The sequence below is a fragment of the Spodoptera frugiperda genome, chromosome 24, assembly GCF_023101765.2.
Source record: "Spodoptera frugiperda isolate SF20-4 chromosome 24, AGI-APGP_CSIRO_Sfru_2.0, whole genome shotgun sequence".
In the NCBI taxonomy this organism is placed as follows: domain Eukaryota; kingdom Metazoa; phylum Arthropoda; class Insecta; order Lepidoptera; family Noctuidae; genus Spodoptera; species Spodoptera frugiperda.
Window position 1 is genome coordinate 2,665,485 of NC_064235.1, and position 14,499 is coordinate 2,679,983.

Below are 14,499 nucleotides of genomic sequence, written 5' to 3' on the forward strand. Positions count from 1 at the left end.
GGATAAAATGCGTGACGATTAGTAGTATATCATACGTTAATAAAAGCAAAAAATATTGAAAAGATAGTCTTTCAACCTACCTCAATATAATGCGCACTCGCAAGAGTCAAACTCTGTTGATTATTAGCATTCTGACTTCCATTCTGTGGTGGTAGACTAACCACGAGCACAGTCCCACCAGCTCCCGTGGTGATGGGGGCTGCGGAGCCTGTCAACACCCTCAACTGCTGCGGAGGAGTTTGAGCTTGCTGCACCACTTGAGTGCTGAGCATTCTGACTTTCTGCGTAGCTCCATAGATATCCACAAACGCCCATAGCCTTAATGTATGATCCACATGCATGACTGTGACTGGAGTGGACCCATTCCTGCTTACACGGACCTCTCCGTCTAAAGTGAGGGTCACTGCTAGCTCGTCTCCTCTTCTAAGACCGTTTGCAGCGTCCCGTCTCACTACCCAGTATTCAGGACGGTCTAGAAGTAGCTCTGCATCATCAGGTAGGTCACACGGTCTTAACGTGGCAGGGTCGCAAGAAGTCAGACCGATAGCTAAGCTGCCAGCATAAGCTGCTTCCGTAGCGAGGATTTGGACGACTATCGTCTGCCCTGGACGCATAGGACGCGCTGTAAACACGTAACCTTGACAGAATTCCGCATCAGCTCTTGCAGCGATGCCTCTATCGTTAATAAACTGGACGTTTCTACCCTTAGTTCTGTGAAGACTGAGGGGTACTAGAGGGTTTTGGTATCTAGGAGGAGGGAGGGGTTCTTCCATGGTCAAAGACCTCATGCTGCCTACCAGTCTGTCTTCCTCGACAGGACTGTGTCTCCTCTGGCTCGGGGCTCGAGGATCAGCGAACTGAACAGCTGTGCAATTCCCATAAACATCTACTAGCGCCCATAGAGGATTCCGCGTGTCTACTCCTGAGAAGAATAGCCCTTTATCCTGCCCGTTAACACCGAAATGAACGTCTCCCGAAGAATTGACGTAGTAGTATAGAATATTGTCTTTCTCGCAGAATCTTTCGCCGAGGGCTTTGGCCCAGTTGCCTGGTTTGTTTGTGAGGTCTGGGCAAGCGTATTTTGGGAGGGCGTGGGCTAAGGTGGCGGGGTCATGGTTTGTGAAGCCGAAGCGGATCACTCCACTCCAACTGTTTGATATCTCAACGAAGCGTAGGCACACCTGGAAATAGAAAGGGTTGTTGTTTAGTGTCTACTGCATAGTACTCTATAGTACCTATTGATTGCACTCGTAGTTAAGTCCTGCTGAATTGAATGAATAACGTAATAGTTAATAATCAAAAGTATCGCCCACTAAATGCTTTATTTCATTTATTTATGTACAAACACAGTCAAATGTCAGTTAATTTAGTCCAAAATTATATAAATTCAATTCAATATCTTTAAAATACCAATGAAATCTACATAAATCTTCCTACAGTTACATTTTACGGTGCTTTTCTACCAGAGATGTGCTATGTAGCTATGATACGAAGATGTGATAGCTAAGCTGTGAAACTATGTGACCGTTTCCACTGATATTAAGCTATGCGAGAAAAATTGGTATATCGATAGCAGGGAACGCATCCATAGCACACATATTTCCATATAAAAACACAACTTAGCTGAAACCATTTCCACCAGTGCTAAGCTATGTGTACCAATGAATATGATTGGTGAACACAGTAACGTAGCATAGTACATCTCTGGTAAAAAATCACCATTAGTTGCGTACAATAAACCTTTCATCACCAGCTCTGGAGTGGTTGATGATGTCCTTCATATTTTGATGGAATGTGCCCGGAATGAAAATACTAGGGTTAGTATTTTTGGTTCGCAAAGAGTGAATGACATCGGCCTTTGTAACTCCATTCTTTTTTTTCCAGTGTCCGATAAAGCACAACACTTGTACAAATTAGTGATAAGTAGATCGTAAGCTAGTAATAAGTAACCAATCTTTGTTTTTCCTGCACTGGGCGATATGGTCGCCAAGCGACAAAGCCCTTTAAATAAATAAAAAAAAAAAAAAAATCACCAGCTCACCTTCTCATTAACCCTGACGGGTCTAGCGCTGAAGGCGACTCCTTTGCAGAAGGATTCCACGCGACGAGCCATGGATCCGTCTCTGGAGACCCTCACGTTCTCCCCATGGACTGAATGGAAGCCCAGGGGAGGCAGGTTGTTCGGAGTCCCACCTGTGCATGATGTGCGGGGTGCTGCAACAAGAGAGAGGGGGGTTTAGTTTATATTTCTGATGGTTGGGTTTAGAACGGGTAGATTTATTGAAGAATGCTAAAGATCAGCGCCGGCGTTAGGGGGGGGGCGTGATGGGGCGAAGGCTCAGGGCGACAAATTCTGGGGGCGCCAAAAAAATTAAAAACTACTACTAACACTTGATATTGCTTCCCTAAAGTGGGCGCCACAATATTTTCGCCCGGGGTGTCAGTGGCCCTCACGCCGGCACTGCTAAAGATGGTGTAGATGCCTAGGTAAAAGTAGTAACACGGAGTCTGGAATTGTGTCCAGTATATGGCAATGGACTCACCCCGTATTACATGGGACTTATTATAACGCATATGGTGAAAAGTGGGTGTACATTGCTTAGCGGCATTACACGGTGCCGTAATGTGCACCTCTGCCTACCCTTTCTGGGATAAAATGCGGGACGTTACTTTTTTTTTAAACAAATACTTAGACTTTAACTACCACACTCAGAGACATTTAATGATCACTTAAACTATTCCTAAGTAACGATTTTGTTTGAAAACAATTGCTAAAGACTGGGTAAAGCAACCATTAAATTACTCTAAGTACGATAGTAAAACATTAAATATCTTCAAGTACAACATTAAGAATCGAAACTTCTTCACCAGTTTCCGAAATATAATGTCTTACAGCACTAATAAACTTAGTATGATAATGCAATTTTTATCGGCTCCCCTAACATAAGCATTGTACGTCCCCTCGTTAAACTACAAAATGGCGCGGCGTCACCTGCGTGGCAGATGTGCGCAGTGTGCAGCTTGCCTACGCGCAGGCGAAGTAACAAGGATATTTTCTTTAATTACAATTTTTGAGCGAGACTCGAGAGTAATTAAAATGGGTTTTAATGCAGTTGTGTATTGAAGGTATTTTTTGAAATAAGGGAGGGGTTTTTGAAAACTTATTTATATTAATGACTAGCTTTTGCCCGCGACTTCGTTCGCGTGGAATAGTGACTTCCGGCAAATTTTTGGTTTTAACCACATAGTTCCCATAGCTATAGGCTGATGATGATGATGATGAGTTCCCGATCTCGCGGGATCTCTTCAAAAATGAGATGTGGAAGATATTCCAGGGAACTCTTCAAAAATCAACATAATGAGCTCTGCGTTTGATTTTAATAGATGTATACTCACTTAGGGCATTGAAAAAATAGTTTAAAAACGGACTTAAACTAACTTAAAACTAAAGAAAGCTACGAATTACGAATTTATAACAATTAAAAAAGAAATTATATTAGAACCTATCCTTTATGCTATAATAACCAAGCTTAAACTAAATAATTTAAAAGAAACGACTTAAATCTAATCTAATTAATTTATAAATTAGACTTACAATTTTATTAAAAAAAACTAACTACAGTAACTACTAATAATCGATTTCAAACTAAACCTACGTTAAAAAGTTAAACCAGAAAACCAGGAAAACCCAACAAATAAACTTATTAATTGACAAATACAACGAAACCAATTTAGAATATACGAAACAGCAGGACCACTACAGACAAATAATCATACGACTGATAATACACATTTTCTACAATAGTACCGAAGCGCTCGGCCGATACCCAACCAAATAATTGTAACAAAACCATAGCGCAATCTATTTCGATCCCAACGCCATCTATCGAGGATAAAGACAACTTGGATTATTTATTTATACTCCGTTCGGGCATTTTCTTTGTACTAAAAGTTTAATTATATTGATATAATTTTTTTCATACCTTTTTACTATTTGTTAACTTTTTTTCGATGAATTAAAACAATAACATGAACCGAAGTCGTGTAACGATCGACATAGAATTATCTATACTCCGTTAGAGCGTTTTCTTTGTACTAAAAGTTGTATTATGTTATATTTTTCATTGCTTTTTACTATTTTGTAAAAACAAATTTCCAATAAATTAAAACAATAACATGAACTGAACAATTGTAATTACACCATTGCGCGATCAACGCCATCTATCTACGGAGTATAGGAACAGCCCGACATTGTTCAATTCCGTACTATAAGTACGAAATTGAACATTAGATGGCGCTGTATGTCCGGAATAAATTTATTTTTTATTTTATTTTTTTTTATTTTTATTTTATTTATATTTTATTTTATTTTTATTTTATTTTTATTTTTATTTTTATTTTTATTTTTATTTTTATTTTTATTTTTATTTTTATTTTTATTTTTATTTTATTTTTATTTTTATTTTATTTTTATTTTTATTTTTATTTTTATTTTTATTATTATTTTTATTTTTATTTTTATTTTTATTTTATTTTATTTTTATTTTTATTTTTATTTTATTTTTATTTTATTTTTATTTTTATTTTTATTTTTATTTTTATTTTATTTTTATTTTATTTTTATTTTATTTTTATTTTATTTTTATTTTATTTTTATTTTATTTTTATTTTATTTTTATTTTATTTTTATTTTATTTTTATTTTATTTTTTGATTTTTGAAATAAAAATATATCTATGTCCTTTCTAAGGTTCTAAACTATATCTGTACCAAATTTCAACCAAATCCGTCAAATAGTTGCGGAGATTAATGGTATAAGCATAGAATGTTCGACGTGATTCTTTAATTTGACATAACTTTTTTATTTATGAACCGATTGAAATGAAACAAACACTAAATGTAAATTTAAGCATCCCACAATATATTCGTGAAAACCGCATCCAACTCGGATCAGCCGTTTCTGAGATTAGCGCGCACAGACGAACAGACAAACAGACAAACAGACAAACAGACAAACAGACAAACAGACAAAAAAAAGTTAATTACATTTTTGGGTTCGACATCGACATAACAATAACCCCTGCTATTTTTTTTATTTTTATTTTCAATGTACAGACAGCACTTTTCTACGATTTTATTATATGTATAGATGATTTTGAAATTTGAGGTCTGTAAACGTTTCAATATTTGTAATAAGCGATGACATAGCTTTTATTTTATTGTCCTCAAGATTATCTTTTTGACTGCCTTGTTGGTCGCGTTGTCGCAAGTGCGATTGCCGGACAAGAGGTCTCGGGTTCGATTGCCGGGTCGGGCGAAGTATTACTGGACTTTTTTTCACTTTTACGAAAATTTCTCAGTAGTAACACGGAATCTGGAATTGTGCCCAGTATATTATGGCAATAGACTCACCCCCTATTACATGGAACTTATAACACAAATGGTGAAAAGTGAGTGTATATTGTATAACGGCATTACGTGCCGTAATGTGCACCTCTGCCTACCTCTTCAGGGATAAAAGGCATGACGTTGCATGCCCTAAAAAATAACACTTAACTATCATTACACGAAAATTATTCGCTAAATTAAATGCGCTCGTGTCACGTTACGTCACTTCCTGTACAGACGGAAGTGACACGTGCGCGCCCCCCCAACTTGTCTATGGTTTAAGTATTATTTGATGGGGGTCGTGTTCAAAGTATTGTCTCGTTTGTTTAGTAAAGACTTGGTTTCTCTTTTGTTTGATTTTTGTCGTTATATTGGGTTTAAGTGCTGTACTAAGAGATGTTTATTGATTACTTAAACTATTCCTTAGTAACGATTTGTTCAGAAAGTAATCGCTAAGGACTGGGTTAAGTAACCATTAAATGACTCTGAGTACGGCGGTTAATTGACAGTTTTTTTTTTTTTTTTTGCGGGGGAAATCATCTAATTTTTACAGGCAAGAGGGAGTGACAGACTCTTACTGACTAAAAACCACCCCGTTCCTACTCTTGCTTTTCGAGCCGGAACCGCGGTAAACCCGCCAGGTAGTCTACAGCTCCGGGTTAATTGATAGTCAAGAGCTCAACCTACATTTCTTTATAACCGACCAAAGTTGCCAAAAACACCAATCCCTCTCACTCCTTACCCTCAACAATTACTCTTACAACCCTCAAGAACCAATGAAGCATGCATAAATACCAATATATTCCCCAAACGAACGCCAATTCCATTATCAGAAAAAGATTATGGAACACTCGACCAAGTGTTACATTTTCGACCCCAAAGAGTTTTCGTTCCCTTATGCTTTGTTCACACTACACTAGTAGTTTGCTCCAGTAGAAGTACATAGTAGCTCTTTCTCGCTTCTTTTCCAAAATTTGAAGCGAGACAGAGTTACCAAATATTGATGAATAATGATGAAAATAAAAATGTGCGAACAAGGCAAGTTGTTCACACTACACTAGTATTTTAGTCGAGCAGCGAGTAGCAGCTCTCCCTCGCTTGATTTTGGGACAGTAGCGAGAGAGAGAGAGATACAGAGAGAGAGAGAGAGAGAGCTATATAGAGAACAAGGCTCAAGACAAGAACGAGAAACATTCTACTAGTATACAACAACAATTTTTCGCATTATACTAGTATTTTATTCCAGTAGAAGTAAGTAGTAGTTCTTTCTCGCTTTTGTCCCAAAATTTGAAGCGAGATAGAACTACTAATGCTCGCCAATCGACTTAAATAGCTACCGTAGGGCGAATGAGGCATTATGCTAGTGTAAAACACCAGGTCGATTCCTGGGTCGCAAGGGGCAAAGTTTTACTAGCCTTTTTTGGTTTTTCTATCAACAGCCTATAAGTGGCCACTGCTGACTAAAAGCCTCTTCTCACATGGAGAAGGTTTGAGCATTAATCACCACGCTTGCTCAATGCGAGTTGGCGATTTCAAACTTATAATTAGAAATTATAAGCCCAGGTTTCCTTCACCGTCATCAGTGATGTCTAAATAATCTTAGAAAGTACATATAACTCGGAAAACGTCACATTGGTACTAGCCGTTGGTAGGTTTCGAACCTTCTTATGCATTATAAGCGGGCATCTTAAACCTCCGAGCCACTACGACATAGTCAACTTGCTACTCGACCAAAACACTACCGAAATGTGAACGAAGCATTTGCGCTCTGCCCTTTTCAACTTCAAATCGAACAATAGACATTTTATTACACATCCCCTTGAGATTATGCGATAATAAACACAGATGTACAGACGTGGGGTATGCAGCGGTGTAGGTATTTGGGTCAGACTATTAATAAGATAGGGGATCAAAGCTAATCCCTTGAAGAAGGGTCAATGTATAAATAGTAAATGAGTTTTAAATTTTACAAACAAGGGTTGAAAATGCTGACTGTAGGTTGATGAATTTTTAGAAATTATCTGATGCAAAGGTCTTTGAACGTGAAAGGTTAAGTTAGAAATGGATTTTTTGATGTTAATATTGAAAATATCCTGCTCGTTTGTCTTTATAACTACATATGAACAGCTTTTTTTGAAGTGGGAAAATCATCCAATGACTTCTCCCGCCTTGGGCGAAACGAAAGGGAGTGTCAGACTCTTACTGACTAAAAACCACCCCGTTCCTACTCCTGCTTTGCGAGCCGGAGCCCCGGTAAACCCGCTGGTAATCCGCAGCTTTGTAATATAAACAGCTAGCTTTGAGTTCTAAGAGACGAATTGTATTCATTGATACAATATTACTTCTTAACCGATTACGGTAAAGCGAAACATGTGTTATTTCGACAACTTTATCTATGAAATATCACACTAGGATGTGAATCCCAATACCTGAGTGCATGTCTCAAACATTTAAGTATACAGAAGAAAAATTAAATTGTAAGCCATTTGAAGATAGCAAATATCTAGTAACCTGTGCACCAGGATCTCCGGCGCGTCCCAGGGACATGAACAACTGTCTTGGATCCCGCAACGAAATAAATCAGAGGGCATAGTACGTGGTCTAGACACACGGCAGTGTGTCCGCCAAGTTCGAGCAAAAAAGCCGACACACCGGCCGTGGGTTATATTACACGAACCATTTCGGGCCAAGTTCGACCCACCTATAACTCAAAATCTATTTTATCTACGCATATGAAATTTCTAGTATCTATCGAGATCTACTTACTTATCTAAAATACAAAATTTCATTAATGTACCTATTGTAGATCTTGAGATATTGACGTCAGAAAATCGCTATTTTTACTATACACTCACTGACTGACTCACTCATCAAAAACCTAGACCACTTCCAATAGTCGTATTGACTTGAAATTTGGCATGGAGGTAGGTCTTTAGGTCAAGGTAAAGGAAAAAATCTGAAAATGGCCAAGTGTGAGTCGGTTTTAAAAATAATGAAGGTGTAAATTCATACCCCTAAGGAACTAAAACAAAAAAATTATCTATATCTTCCAATGGTCGTACCGACCTAAAATTCGTTACGAAGGTTTGTATTTAGTCAAAGTAAAGTAAAATAAGAAAAAAAGAAAATAAACCTTACAAAAATAAATGAAATCCCACCCAAAACATAAATGTGAAAGGATGCCAAGTTCGATAATATTGGAATGCTTCGCCTATAAAAGGAGTGAGATCTAAATAAGTACCAAGTTCCATACACAGACCTCAGTTAAAAATGATATAACTTGGCAAGTTTTAAGCAGTACATAGAAAGTAAAACAAACTTGGCAAGTTTTCACACACTTTAGTTATAAACCTACTAAACGCAATGAGTCAAGTATATAATTTTCTATTAAAACTTGCCAAGTTACATTATTTTTAACTGAGGTCTGTGTATGGAACTTGGTACTTATTTAGATCTCACTCCTTTTATAGGCGAAGCATTCCAATATTATCGAACTTGGCATCCTTTCACATTTATGTTTTGGGTGGGATTAGTTTTACGTATAACGTGATCAAAACGGCGATTGTCCGGCTCGAATCAACTAACCAATCAGATTACCGAACGCGTTCTCATTTTGATTACTTTTAACATAAAGCAAACTCATACTAAGGGTACAGAAAATATTGTTAGAGGCGAAGAAATCGTTAATTAGGAAGTTAGATAGTTATTCAACAATTCCTGTCCTATTCCTACCATTCACACTTGTGCCTCACTTGCTCAAAGACACTTAAAACCCATAAAAGCTATACACTATAAACCGCTGATCAAAACCACTTCAAACGCAAGTGTCCAATTACAGTATCCCCCTAAAATTGAACCGAAGATAAAATCGGAATCGGATGATTCCGGCGGAAACGACCCGAAGTAACACCCCTCTTTATTTTTTTCAAACTTCCGAACGACCCACCTGGTAGAAACTCTCAAAATATCCCTCGATTTTGGGGAGAAACAGATGTTTTTGAAAGTTATAATGCGGAATTCAGTGTGGGATTGGATTTTTGCAATAAGATCACCCCAAAAGGGTCTTCCTGTTTTAAATTCTATGGAGTCAATCGCTTTGTGTTCGTGGGCGTGTCAATTTCTAGTATAGGGTGCTAAAATTAATAAGACACCTATGTAGTACATAGATATGAAAAGGGTAACGATGGAGTTTCTCTCTCGTTCTTCCTTATACGAATATATATTTTGGAACAAGTTACTCACAGATAGACAGACTGACGGTCAATTCTTACGGCACGTAATGCAACAGTACAATGTATACGCACACTTCACCATTTGTGTTATAAGTCCCATGTAATAGGGGGTGAGCCTATTGCCATATACTAGCCACTATTCTAGACTCCGTGCTACTACTGAGAAATTTTCGAAAAACCGGAAAAAGCCCAGTAATACTTTGCAATCGAAAAGAGTTCGACAGTCGCACTTGCAACCACTCGACCAACGAGGCAGACGTTCCCTTTAGTACCTAACCATACTATTAATACGAATTAAAAAAGAACAATAAGCAAATCTCAGTCTAGGTACTATTTCAGATCTAGTGCATGTATGACGTCAAACAGTCTAAACATAGCCCGGATTACACTAGGAAGATTCGATGACGTAAAGAGTGACATTTGCGCGGGCGCATGACAGTTGCGGCGATTAATTTATTGGCTGTCGTTTTGTTTCGTAGCGCCTTCAATTGTTTCCACTAGTATCTTTGTCTGGTTTTGCCTGTGTATTTAAGATATATTATGAGTTTAACGGATTTCATGTCTTGCTATTATAATCATTAAATTGCTGTGCCGATGGTCATAAGACACTTTGTTAGTTATTTATACTCAACATTTGACAATTAGATTAAAATGTTATAGAAATCTGCACAGCAATTCTCGAGTAGACTAGGTAATGTGGCAGTATATGTTGCAAAAACCTTAAAAACCTAATCACACTTTGCTCAACTTGGACACACACAAAACCAATAAGTATCAAGTTACATCCATTACATCACTATTACAAAACAATACCACTATAGCTATCTCTTTCCATCACATACATCCATCTCTTTCTACCTAACACCAAAGACACGGTTGACCAACCCTAATAATAGTTTGAATGAAAAAAAAAGAGAAAATCTAACACCGTGACACCCCTGAACGTTACCCTAAAGAGGAGATCCACGCGACTGCGTATGCGCATCCTGCGAGGAAATCTACTAGAAATAATTATAGTGGTTATATGATTTTGTAAGTTCCTTTTTTTATAATTATGGTGCATCAGGAATCGTACATTGTATATTTTGATTGGAAACGGACTCAGCTAAGCTATGTAAGAATGAGCATGGATGGAAAGATGTGTGCTATGGATGGTTTCCCTACTATCGATACATCGCATACTCGAGCTGCGCATCTTCCTCGCACAGCTACACAGCTTAGTATCAGTGGAAACGGTCACATAGTTTCACAGCATACCTATTACAGCTTCGTAGATACATAGCACATCTCTGGTGGAAAAGTCCTTAAGTTTTCACTCGTCAGCTCAGTTCCTAGGCTTTACAACTTGATGATTTCTTTTCAGAATTTACATAATAATGACTTAAGCCATATTTCAGTGAGATAATGTTATGGATTCTTCGCTCTATCGTCATACACAGATGACGTCAGCAAACAAATTTCAGAATAATGCGTAGTGACGTCACACTTGATTGTCTTTCTGCACAAAGGCATGTTGTATACAAACATGCGGATGGGATGACGTCATTGTAGATGGATGTGTAATGGAAACACGTAAGATGTCTGGATAAAAGGAACATTGCATAATGTCTTTAAATTCATCGAATGGTTAAGTTGCATATTATTACTATACAAAATTTTTGGTTAACAATCGATTTTAGACATTAATTCTATTGACTAACTGTCAAAATCCTAGATCGATTAAGAGATTTTTTTAAGTGTGGGAGAGCCATGCTTCGGCGTTAATGGGCCGGCTCGACCGGCCTCACGGAAAACCGACGTGAAGCAACGCTTGCGTTGTGTGAGTGACATTACCGAAGGTTCCCAATTTTTCTAATCCCCGATTCCCCAACAACCCTTAAATTCCTAACCCCAAAAGGCCGGCAACGCACTTTTAACGCCTCTGGTGTTTCGAGTGTCCATGGGCGACAGCGATTGCCTACCATCAGGTGATCCGTCTGCTCGTTTACCGGCTTATACCATATATACATACTTCGGAGTCTTTAAGGCTAGAGTTAATAGGTTACTTCTAGGCTTCTAGGTAAGCGTGTTTCATCGCTTACCATCAGGTGATCCGCCTCCTCATTTACCGGCTTATATAACACCATAAAATAAAACCGTCACCTTCCCAAATGAATTAACGAATGACCTAAAACAGTTCATCCATACATTTTTCACGCTCAAACAGCTTTAATCCGAATGTAATAGGATTTTCATAAACAGTAAGAGCGTGGGTGAAAAGCCCGCCATCTGCAGCCCTTATTAAAAATAAATCGGGCAACATCCCCTCGGGACCAAAGCGGCCATCTTGGAAACTCTCTCCGAAAACAAGGTCAGTTTTAGACGCTTGTTTTTAAAAGATTTTGTGTTGTATGTCTAATATATTTAGGGTTTTATGTCCTTTGATTCTATGCTAGGATATTTTCTGCTAATATTATAAATAAATGTGTCAGGCCGTCTGTAGACGGACATAGAGAGACGAGATTGTTTTATTTTAATATATTAGTAGAATAAGATTTTGCGAAGTATTTCTTTCTACAATTGAAATCGCTGCCGCCGTCCTATTTTAATGATTACTTAATCCAGTCTTTAGCTAATTGGTTTCGTAACAAAATCATTGCTAAGTTTAAGTTTAAGTAATCATTAAATGTCTCTGAGTACGGCAGTATACTAAGATTTTTCCTTAAGCCGTTGTTTAATAGGCTAGTTTCCTACTAGTCAAATTCAATACATTTTTCGAAACGTCAAAAACGATATTATCTATGAACTTTGTATGAAATACTCTATAATGACGTCATAAGTTTTTGACGTCAAATAGCAGACTTATTTCTAGAAATTTAGCTAGAAAATATATGAATGAATGAGAGTGATTATTTTTGAATATTTTATTGTATTGAAAAGTTGTAATAATTTATTTTTGACCCAGTCATCATCCCTATTAATAAAAGACGACATTATCACTACAATAACAGGTGGACTTCCTCTAAAACCTGACGCTGGCCATCCTAACCACACCTTCCGTCACTCGACACTCGACACTGTTGGGAAAGTCGGGTTTTTACTTCAACCGACTCGATGTGGTCTGAGCATCCTCTGCTATCTCGCTACATCGGAAGTGAGAGGTTTGACAACTGTTTTATATTATCTTTTATACAGATAATCTCAATCAGATTATCTTTGTTAAATGAAAGAGAGAAGCCCAGGCTTTTATTGAATCAAGGCAGAGATTTAAGTGTGGGAGAGCCATGCTTCGGCACGAATGGGCCGGCTTGACTGGAGTGATACCACAGCCTCACAGAAAACCGACGTGAAACAACGCTTGCGTTGTGTAAGTGAGGTTACCAAAGACCGAATTATCCCCCTTCCCAATTTTCCCGATCCCGATTCTCCAACAAACATTTAATTCCTAACCCCCAAAAGGCCAGCAATGCACTTGTAACGCCTCTGGTTAACGTTTCGAGTGAAAATTCTAATTTGGGTACTAGTAAGGACGGGTGCAACAAATTTTGAAAGACTAGTCTAGTTGTTCTAATTATAAACACACATAAGACGCAAGAGACTCCCCGTATGAACTATTAGAACAATAACAGAAAAAATCCCTCACAATTATCATTAAACATTTACCAATATTTACGAAAATATTGAAAGCATGTCACCTCCAATTTCTACTCTTGAAAAAAGCACTTAATTTACTTTTCTCCAAGGGCCCATACTGACACATATACCCATAAATATAATACAGAATAATGTCAAGAAATCCCCGTGGAACGGGCGCCATCTGCAACGCATTTGTCTGTGGTACTGCGGTCTAAGCCCCCCGCATACATTGTTTATTTTCAAAGATGGCCGCCCCCGCATCGTTTAAAAATGGAGGGAAAGTGTTGTGTTATGATGAAGCGTAGTGTTATTTGTTTGAAGATTAGATTAATGTAATTTTTAAAGAAAAGAAAATAGATATTGTTTCTTTTTTGTGTAATGTTTTGTAGAAAACATGTAGAAAGGATGGATGTTAATAGATTTACGAAAGGTGGATATCAATGAGGCCGTTCTAGACGGACATTTAGAGACCAGATTGGCGATATATTAAAGAAGTGCCAAATTAAAAGTACCCTTAACCGACGAGCATGCATGAAAAGACTGATGAATGTTGATGAAGCGAAAGAGGTGTGTAAGATTCGTAGCTATTGGCGTTCCATTGTCTCTGCCTACCCACATGGGAGACAGGCGTGAGGTTATGTGTGTATTATTCACAACTGGACAGAAGTTTATAAACCTTGATAGTGACCAAAGACATTGGACAAAGGACTATTACGATTCTGATTACCTACCCAACTAACAATTTTGCCCTATAACCAAACCTTATATCTCAAAAAAGCTGGGTAAATGATGTATAAAGGTTTTGGTGGTGACTGATTGTTGTGTAAAAGCGTTTGACAACACAGTTTGGCTCTATAAGTTTATATAGCAAAAACGACCTATTAATAGTTGATGTAAAGGTTTACTTCACGACTTTATATAGCTGTTATAGTCAGGCGTTATAGCAACCTCCATTGTTACTAGTATACAACAATTGAACTTCATAACAGTTTTGACTGTCACCCTAATGCGCCTAATTTGCGCAATAAAGGTTCGAAACGAACTCCTATGTGTCGTTTGTTAAGGTAGAGATGACAACTCAGGAATAGGACGATATTACGATATTGAGGGTTTTAAGATCATCGTTACAGTACACAGTAATATAGTGGGCACAAAAAGTCTACATCGGAGTGATTTGGTGATACAGCTGAGTTTCAAATTATATTTATGTAGCTTAATTGTCTTATAAAGGGTTGTTAATGCCCATTATAGCTGTAGTGATAAAC

The 14,499-nt window shown here is 37.7% G+C and overlaps 2 protein-coding genes across 3 annotated transcripts in view; one reads left to right on the forward strand and one right to left on the reverse strand.

Moving 5' to 3' along the window:
- The window catches only part of LOC118278720 (alpha-centractin), an 800,945-nt gene that overhangs the window by 222,934 nt on the left and 563,512 nt on the right, over positions 1–14,499 (forward strand). The window lies entirely within an intron of this gene.
- Positions 1–14,499, reverse strand: part of LOC118278822 (protein neuralized) — a 54,858-nt gene that overhangs the window by 1,372 nt on the left and 38,987 nt on the right. For both annotated transcript variants that reach the window (XM_035598190.2, XM_035598189.2), the window contains exons 2-3: positions 2,042–2,214; positions 81–1,181 (exon numbers count right to left, since the gene is read on the reverse strand). In XM_035598190.2, the coding sequence (XP_035454083.1) occupies positions 81–1,181; positions 2,042–2,214 (1,274 nt within the window). The remainder of the gene's footprint in view (positions 1–80; positions 1,182–2,041; positions 2,215–14,499) is intronic.